Source organism: Xenopus tropicalis, chromosome 7 (assembly GCF_000004195.4).
Source record: "Xenopus tropicalis strain Nigerian chromosome 7, UCB_Xtro_10.0, whole genome shotgun sequence".
In the NCBI taxonomy this organism is placed as follows: Eukaryota; Metazoa; Chordata; class Amphibia; order Anura; family Pipidae; genus Xenopus; species Xenopus tropicalis.
Window position 1 is genome coordinate 12,541,262 of NC_030683.2, and position 10,136 is coordinate 12,551,397.

Below are 10,136 nucleotides of genomic sequence, written 5' to 3' on the forward strand. Positions count from 1 at the left end.
GTTTGATGCCCAATATGCATAGATATACCAAAGTCTGCGGTATGTACTGACCCCAAAATGAAAATAGCGCATAAGGATTTCTCGCCTGCCAGCTCAGCTTTTGCACACAGAGCCCCCTGTCAGTGTATTATGTGCCGAAACTTCCCCCATCTATACAGAGACCCCCACAAAACCATATATTTTTGGAAAGTACACATTCTACCAAAGTCTGCGGTATGTACTGACCCCAAAATGAAAATAGCGGATAAGGATTTCTCACCTGCCAACTCAGCTTTTGCACACAGAGCCCCCCAGGAAACCATATATTTTTGGAAAGTACACATTCTGATGAATTCAAAATAGGCAAAGTTATTTTTGTACACCAAAGTTACACCTGGCAAAGCTACACTAAAAACAGATTAGGAACACTTATACAGGGATAAAATGCGATAAAACCACATAAATTGTGCAAATCAGTGAAATAACAAAATAAGTCACATGACAGTGTAATTAGTGGTCAGAATATCTGATCCAATAGTCACACTGTCAAAATAAACAGTTTTTAGGTAAATGAAACTAAAAACAAAATGAAAAAAAAAACCAAAGTGTTTGTGTATACATGTGTGTACATGTGTAAAAGTTGTATTATAGTGTGTAAGTGTGTATATGAGTTTAAATAAGTGTATAAAAGTGTGAAAAATGAAAAAAAAACTGCTAAAATGTGTGCTGTAAGTGTGTGTAAATGTATGTAAGTGTGTATAAATGTATGTAAGTGTGTAAATGCAAAAAAAAAAAAAAAAGTCCTTACCTGTCCTGAAGACCCGATCGCCTCCTCTTCAGTGGGCCAGTGCTCCTGGGGGAAGAATGAAGCAGCAGACGCGATGCGCTCGCGTCTGCTGCTTCCTGGAGGGTCCTGTGAGCGATCGTCTCGCACGTTGCCCAGGGGGGCTGTCATGGATAGAAGCTCTCTGCAGCGGCAGCACATGCCGCTGCTACAGAGAGCTGCGCTTAAATGCCAACGACGTATGGGACACGTTGTTGGCATTTAAGCCCTTTTACTGCCACGACGTATGCCATACGTCGTTGGCAGTAAAAGAGTTAACCAAAACCTCACAGCCACAAGGCTAGCAATAGCCTCCAAATGGAAGTTAACAACTATACCAATGATCGCTGAAATCACAAAAAAAGTAAACGACAATAGACTCTTCGAATCCAGATTGCTTGCCATACAAAACAAGACAACTAACTACAGTGGCTTGCAAAAGTATTCGGCCCCCTTGAACTTTTCCACATTTTGTCACATTACAGCCACAAACATGAATCAATTGTATTGGAATTCCACGTGAAAGACCAATACAAAGTGGTGTACACGTGAGAAGTGGAAGAAAATCATACATGATTCCAAACATTTTTTACAAATAAATAACTGCAAAGTGGGGTTGTGCGTAATTATTCAGCCCCCTGAGTCAATACTTTGTAGAACCCCCTTTTGCTGCAATTACAGCTGCCAGTCTTTTAGGGTATGTCTCTACCAGCTTTGCACATCTACAGACTGAAATCCTTGCCCATTCTTCTTTGCAAAACAGCTCCAGCTCAGTCAGATTAGATGGACAGCGTTTGGGAACAGCAGTTTTCAGATCTTGCCACAGATTCTCCATTGGATTTAGATCTGGACTGTGACTGGGCCATTCTAACACATGGATATGTTTTGTTTTAAACCATTCCATTGTTGCCCTGGCTTTATGTTTAGGGTTGTTGTCCTGCTGGAAGGTGAACCTCCGCCCCCGTCTCAAGTCTTTTGCAGACTCCAAGTGTTTTTCTTCCAAGATTGCCCTGTATTTGGCTCCATCCATCTTCCCATCAACTCTGACCAGCTTCCCTGTCCCTGCTGAAGAGAAGCACCCCCAGAGCATGATGTTGCCACCACCATATGTGACAGTGGGGATGGTGTGTTCAGAGTGATGTGCAGTGTTAGTTTTCCGCCACACATAGCGTTTTGCATTTTGGCCAAAAAGTTCCATTTTGGTCTCATCTGACCAGAGCACCTTCTTCCACATGTTTGCTGTGTCCCCCACATGGCTTGTGGCAAACTGCAAACGGGACTTCTTATGGTTTTCTGTTAACAATGGCTTTCTTCTTGCCACTCTTCCATAAAGGCCAACTTTGTGCAGTGCACAACTAATAGTTGTCCTATGGACAGATTCCCCCACCTGAGCTGTAGATCTCTGCAGCTCGTCCAGAGTCACCATGGGCCTCTTGGCTGCATTTCTGATCAGCGCTCTCCTTGTTCGGCCTGTGAGTTTAGGTGGACGGCCTTGTCTTGGTAGGTTACAGTTGTGCCATACTCCTTCCATTTCTGAATGATCGCTTGAACAGTGCTCCGTGGGATGTTCAAGGCTTTGGAAATCTTTTTGTAGCCTAAGCCTGCTTTAAATTTCTCAATAACTTTATCCCTGACCTGTCTGGTGTGTTCTTTGGTCTTCATGGTGCTGTTGCTCCCAATATTCTCTTAGACAACCTCTGAGGCCGTCACAGAGCAGCTGTATTTGTACTGACATTAGATTACACACAGGTGCACTCTATTTAGTCATTAGCACTCATCAGGCAATGTCTTTGGGCAACTGACTGCACTCAGAATAATTACGCCACACCCCACTTTGCAGTTATTTATTTGTAAAAAATGTTTGGAATCATAAATTATTTTCATTCCACTTCAGAAATTTTGAACTTTTATAGTCTATACATCTGAGGAGCCAGATAATGACGGCTTCCCTTGTAATATGCCCAGTTCTAGTAATTTAGCTACTGGCGCATGGGTCACTCGGGAGGAAATTCAAAAGAGACTTGAACATGTAAAGGTAAACAAAGGTCCAGGGCCGGATGCGATTCATCCCAGGGTATTAAATGAGTTGAGCGCTGTGATTGCCAAACCTCTTCACTTAATTTTTCAGGATTCGTTGAGGTTTGGCATGGTGCCAAGAGACTGGCGGATTGCTAATGTGGTGCCATTATTTTATTCTTACTAACCATAATCAGGAACTGAAATATCTATATTCATCAATGGACGTGATTGCGGTGGTCGACAGCAGAATATATATAGCTATATCTACATTTATAATAGTATGAGAAACTACATCTGATTTGCTCATCACTAATTGCACATTAGGAACCCCAAATTCTCTTTGGATTTGAGAAAACTCAAATTTTTTCTTAGCTTGCCCATCATAGTCAGTTAGCCAGAGATGACCTATTAATTAACCAAGTTGTTCAAACATTTCATTAAATGACATGAAGCAATTAAGCTTCCCATTATAACTTTCAAAGGTGACACTTACCAGGGGACTTGTTACACAGTAAAAATAGAATAAATGTTCTAAACATGTTTTTTCCCAGAAGGAAATGCAGCCCAGTTACACTGGAACAATAAGCTTATATAAACCTGACTTAAATACCTGAAAGAAGTTCTGCTTGAGGGATAGTTTTTGAGGTAAGGATAAGATATTTTTGGTACGATAAGGTTATGTTATAAAATGAGAACACATATAATGTATGATCTGGCATCCCTGGGCATTAAACAGAAAATGGTCCTTATGTGAGAACAAGAAAAAAATGAATTTTAGCGGCAGCCCTTATTCAATTAGAGTATGTCAGAGTAGGCAAATTTAGATCTCTCTACATTACCCAGAATACATTTGTTTACGCACCCAGAGAACATAGCTCCTTGCTGGAAGCTGAAAACGTTCCTACGTGCAGGCAGCCAAGTAACAAGGCAGTGGGAGGATAGGATACTGCACTTGAATGTATATGGTTAGTGCTGGGCTGGGGGCAAGTAGCACCTATAAAATAGTTAGTGATATATTTGTATAGAGATTATATTTGATATATTTGTATAGAGATTAGCAATGTTTCAAGGTATTTTCCTTTCAATTAAAACCCGAAAAACTGGGTGTAGTGTATCCTTAGGGGCTGATTTACTAATCCACGAATGTCCGAAAAGTGCCCGAATGCGTCTTTTTCGTAATGATCGGTATTTTGCGTTTATTTCGTCGCCGTCGTGACTTTTTTGTAAATTGTCGCGACTTTTTTGTAGCCGTTACGACTTGCGCAAAAAAGTCGCGAAACAATTGGAAAGGTTTGCCTGCCGTTTACTAGCGCTCAATACGAAATAGTCACGACAATTCGCGCAAGTCGTAATGGCTACAAATAAGTCGCGCCAATTCGCACAAGTCGTAACGGCTACGAAAAAGTTGTGACAATTCACAAAAAAGTTGCGACGGCGACGAAAAAATTAAAAAAAATACGAAAAAGTCACAAAATGTTCGTTTCCAATCCGATTTTTTTCCATTTGGAATTCGGATTCGTGGATTAGTATCAGCCCCTTAGTGTATATGTCACATGACTCTAAGGGGTCCTAGTAATGACTCCTTGTGGCCTTCTCACATAAGGGGGCATTTCCTAAAGTTCATACTCCTTTTTTCTACGATTTGTGTCTTTTTGTGGAGGATTTGTTGTGGATTTTTTTTTTTGCCATTTATTATGCATCAAAACAGTGAAAAAACCCGATAGTAAAACCATGCCATCTAAAATCTGACGCGGTCATGTTAGACATCAATGGGCAGCTGTTCTATTTCCAACTGGAAGATCTTCTTTTGCTTTGTGGTATTAGAAGTTTTTGAATTTTTCAGACACTCCGGCGCAAAAAATGAGTGGCCTTTGCGGTTTTTCGCGGCATTATTTGTTTGTGCTTTTTTTGTTGTTTTTACTGTTGTAATGCATTGATGGATTTAGAGAAAGTGAGTTTAATCATGGTTTTAAAAACCTCTAAAACCCCAAAACTGAGAATGTTGATTGGTCCCCCCCAATCTTTAGGCACCGAATTTAGATTGTAAGCTTTATGGGCTGCTAATCTATCAAGCCTGAAGGTTGTTGTGCTTATCACATAAAATTAAAAAATGTTTTACTCAGTGACAGCTCAGTGCCATAAGGGATCTATAATCCTAAAAATGTAAAGGCAATATTGGACATTAGCTGTTGAATCGGAGAAGACCTTATAAAATGCCAGGGATGGAAACTTTCCTTGCTTAAGACATAAAGTTTGTTTATGTGTTTTATTTTATGTGAAAAGGTTTGAGAAACATTTCTAACCCTTGAGAAAGTTGGTACGGGCTGATGAAACGCGTTGGGTTCTACTGAGGGTGATCCTGTTAGCTCTGTGTGAGCCTGCACTACTGGACAGACAAGAGTATCTAGATGGAATGTATGGGAGTTCAGAAGAAATGACTCTTTACCATTTCTACATTTTGCACCGTTTAATATACTTTGTTTTACCATTGGTTACTACATTCCACCAATAGGCTCTACACCAATCAGTAAAGCTGTGGAATCATTTCACCCAATGTATATAATATCAGGGAATCAATCCAAAGAAAACCCATTTACATTGCAGTGTTTTTCTGACCAGCAAGATCTTCAGATCCCCCTCTTTGTGACCTTCCTGCTCATCTTCCTCATCATTATGATTGGTAACTCAACTATTTTTACAACTATTACACTGATTGGCCAGTTGCACACTCCCATGTACATGTTCCTGGGCAGCCTCTCACTGCTGGATATCTCCTACACCTCGACCACCCTGCCCAAACTATTACTCATGCTTTGCACTCAGGACAAGACCATATCATTCGCCGGTTGCATAATCCAGTTATATTTCTTTATAGGATTTACTTGCACCGAGTTCCTTCTCCTCTCTGTCATGGCCTATGATCGCTACGTGGCAATTTGTCGGCCGCTTCATTACACATTAGTGATGAGCCTAAAACACTGTGTGAGGTTGATAATTGTAGTATGGGCAGCCGGCTTCTTGGATACTGCGCCTTTCGCTCTACTTATAAAGAATTTTACCTTTTGTGCATCTCATCACATCGAGCATTTCTTCTGTGATTTTACTCCTGTGCTCAAAATCACCTGCAGTGACACCTCCACCATTGAGTTACTGACCTATATGAATGGAGTCTTTATGGCTTTTAGTGCATTCACGCTCACTAGTGCATCTTATATTGTCATCATCTGTACAGTAGTAACGATCCAGTCGTCTGAAGGGCGGAAAAAGGCCTTTTCTACTTGTGCTTCCCACTTAATATGCGTTACCGTCTTTTATGGGACCATCATCTGTTCATACATCAGACCGGTTCAATCCTATACCCCAAAGCAGGACACATATTTGGCTCTTCTCTATACTGTATTAGTCCCAATGCTAAATCCTTTCATTTACACTATGAAGAATAAAGAATTTAAAGATGGTTTTGGAAAACTGAGAGCCAGAATTGCACTTCATTTAGAGCAGTGATCCCCAACCAGTGGCTCAGGGGCACCCTTGGGTGTTGCTCCCAGTGCCCCCAAACCAGGTAGTTATTTTTGAATTCCTGACTTGGGGGCAAGTTTTGGTTGAATAAAAACAAGATTTCCTACCAAATAAAGCCCCTGTAAGCTGATAGTGTGCATAGAGGCTGCCTAATAGCCAATCACAGCCCTTATTTGGCTCCTCCATGAACTTTTATGGTGCTTGTGTTGCTCTCCAAGTCTTTTTACATTTGACTGTGGCTCCCGAGTAAGAAAGGTTGGGGCCCCTTGATTCAGAGAGAAATTGACCTTGTATGTTTTGCATAAATTGTTATGTCATTCTAAGGGAATCATTTACTAAGGTTTTGTAGGAAATGTTCAAATTTTTTTTTTGTTTTTTGTTTCTTTTTTTTCCCCAAGATTTACATATGTGTTTGCAGTTATGGCAGTATATGATTTGTTTAGTTTTTTTTATCGAAAAATTAGAATTTTTTAAAAATTACGAATGTTCGCGATTCATAAAACTTTATGTGATTTTTTTTTAAACTAACAAAAGCAGAGTTTTAAGGAAGGCTTCAATATTCAAGTTTTTAGCGTTTCATTGTAAAAAAACACAAAGAATTAAAGTAGTCAGTGACAGCCTGTCCATGACACATTTTCATGGGGAAATTAAACACATCATTGTTTTCTATTGCACATATTTTCAAGGGGAACTTAAAACACATTATTGTTTTCCAAAATGCAAGTGAGGAAAATAAGCACCAATGCTTCTAAAATGGCCACTGGAGGACTTCCTGTTTGTACAAAATAAATATTCTTGAAAAACTCTCAAATTTTTTCGAGAAGACTACGTCAAACTTTTTTTGTACAATTGGTCTTCATTTTGTATTATTTGTAGTATTTTAAGGTATTTCAATTGCACTTTAGGAGCAAAAAGTATCAATAACAATAAAAACAAGGGTGTTGCTGGCACCCTACAGTCCCAAAGTGCAGGGACCCTACTGTCCCAAAGTGCAGGCACCCTACTGTCCCAAAGTCCTGGCACCCTACTGTCCCAAAGCGCTGGCACCCTACTGTCCCAAAGCGCTGGCACCCTACTGTCCCAAAGCGCTGGCACCCTACTGTCCCAAAGCGCTGGCACCCTACTGTCCCAAAGCGCTGGCACCCTACTGTCCCAAAGCGCTGGCACCCTACTGTCCCAAAGCACAGGCACCTAACTGTCCCAAAGCGCTGGCACCCTACTGTCCCAAAGCGCTGGCACCCTACTGTCCCAAAGCGCCGGCACCCTACTGTCCCAAAGCGCCGGCGCCCTACTGTCCCAAAGCGCTGGCACCCTACTGTCCCAAAGCGCTGGCACCCTACTGTCCCAAAGCGCTGGCACCCTACTGTCCCAAAGCGCTGGCACCCTACTGTCCCAAAGCGCTGGCACCCTACTGTCCCAAAGCACAGGCACCTAACTGTCCCAAAGCGCTGGCACCCTACTGTCCCAAAGCGCTGGCACCCTACTGTCCCAAAGCGCTGGCACCCTACTGTCCCAAAGCGCTGGCACCCTACTGTCCCAAAGCGCTGGCACCCTACTGTCCCAAAGCGCTGGCACCCTACTGTCCCAAAGCGCCGGCGCCCTACTGTCCCAAAGCGCTGGCACCCTACTGTCCCAAACTGACCCTCAATTTTACAGACCTTAGAAACTGCAAGCTCACTACTTACCCATTTTGTTGTCTGATTTTTTGTTCTTTCCCTTTGCCGTACTTCTGCCTCCTGTCTTTCTCTAAACCCTTTTTGCTCCCTTCATCGAGAATCTTTTGTTCAAACATGCTTTACTTACCTAGAAATAGTGCACATGGTAGGGTTAACAAAAACAGAGCTAAGCTGCCGTTGACACTTTGTTCTGCAGTGTGCAGCAGCCGGCAGCATTAACCTTTGCATTGCCTACCTTTACTTAAAGGGGCGGTTCACCTTTCAATTAACTTTTAGTATGTCATAGCTCTAAGCAACTTTTTAATTGGCCTTCATTATTTATTTGTTATAGTTTTTAAATGATTTGCTTTCTTCTTCTGACTCTTTGCAGCTTTCAAATGGGGGTCACTGACCCCGGCAGCAACAACAATTGCTCTGTGAGGCTATAATTTTATTGTTATTGCTACTTTTTATTTAGGTCCTTTCCTATTAATATATCAGTTTCTCATTCAAATCAAAGCCTGGTTGTTATTGTAATTTGGACCCTAGCAACCTGATAACTGCTGTCATTTCAAACTGGAGAGTTGCTGCTGGGTGTTCGACGAATCCAAAAAGTGGATTCGGTGCATCCCTAGTGAATATGTATGTACACAGTATACTATTATAAAGGGTTGTTTCATCTTTACGTTAACTGTTAGTACTGTATGTTATAGAATGTCCTAACATTGCAATTGGTCTGCATTATTTATAATTACAGTTTTTTGAATTATTTGACATTCTCTTCTGACCCTTGTTAACAGCTCACTGGCCCCAGCAGTTAAGTAAAACCTATTGCTCTCTGCACTTCCAATGTTATTGTTATTGTTACCTTTTATTCCTTATTATTTTACTCAATCCCTCTCCAATTCATATGCATGTTTCTCATTTAAACCACTGTCTGGTCGTTAAGGTTAAACAAGAGCCTAGCAATGGGGCAGCTGCTGAAATTCCAAACTGGAGAGCTGCGGAAACAAAAGCGAAATAACTGAAAAACCGCAAAGAAATAAATAATGACCCCATTGCAAACTGTCTTAGAACAGGGGTGGGCCAGACCTTTTTTCGATCGACCGATGACCTGGGAATGCGGAAGTGCGGCGGGAATGCGTACGATCCACGGGGGAATTGGCTGTTGGACCGCGATCAACGCCACCCCTGTCTTAGAATATCAATGTCTGTGCCATAATAGAAGTTAATTTAAAGGTAAACAACCACTTTAACTACAGGACTATTAGCCGGCCAATTTAACAATGGGATACTAGGAAGTTCACTTCATAAACTGCCAGGAACTCGCACATGTCACCCCCTTGTTAAAGCCTTTAGCTGACAGTCCCATAGATAAGGGGCCCGACCACCGGGCCGTGGGCTGTGTTGCAACGGGCAGTTGTTACACAGTTACACAGACATGCATATGGCCAGGGGTCCTAAAACTAAGGCCCGTGGGCTGGATACGGCCCCCCAAGGTCATTTACCCGGCCCGCTGTGTCCCCACCCCTGGCTACTAGCTGTCTGCCTCAGTGTGACACAGTGACATGACAGTCAGACAGGTAGTAGCCAGGGTGGAGGACACAGCGAGGGGGAGGACACAGTGAGGGGCGGGCGTAGTTTGAGGACTAAATATAGTAACTCTGTGTATGACACAACAGTACACATAATTCAAACAGGGATTGGGGACTGTTGCCACAGCTCTGGGTTCATTAGGGGTTAAATGGCCTCTATGGCTTTAAATCCCTGCAGGTTCAGTTCCCTTAGTTGCTGGGCGGAAGGGAATGTATCTAAGTGAGTTCATGTACATATGTGTGCTATTGGCTAGCAGGGATGGTGACCACTTCCTGCCTCACTTTGGTATAGTGCTGGGAGAGGCATGGCAGCTTCCTCTTTGCTTCAAACTGAGGAACAGGGTGGGTGCTGCTGGGAGACCGTGGCAGGGGCCCAGTTACAGTCGGGGAACAGGGTGGGTGCTGCTGGGAGACCGGGGCAGGGGCCCAGTTACAGTTGGGGAACAGGGTGGGTGCTTCTGGGAGACCGGGGCAGGGGCCCAGTTACAGTTGGGGAACAGGGTGGGTGCTTCTGGGAGACCGGGGCAGGGGCCCAGTTACAGTCGG

At 42.7% G+C, this 10,136-nt stretch overlaps 1 protein-coding gene across 1 annotated transcript; it reads left to right on the forward strand.

Moving 5' to 3' along the window:
* Positions 1 to 5,374: 5,374 nt before the first annotated feature.
* On the forward strand, positions 5,375 to 6,325 carry LOC100495061 (olfactory receptor 5V1-like). Its single transcript, XM_002935433.2, has one exon. The coding sequence runs from the start codon at positions 5,375 to 5,377 to the stop codon at positions 6,323 to 6,325; it is 951 nt and encodes a 316-aa protein (XP_002935479.1).
* The last annotated feature ends 3,811 nt before the right edge of the window (positions 6,326 to 10,136 follow it).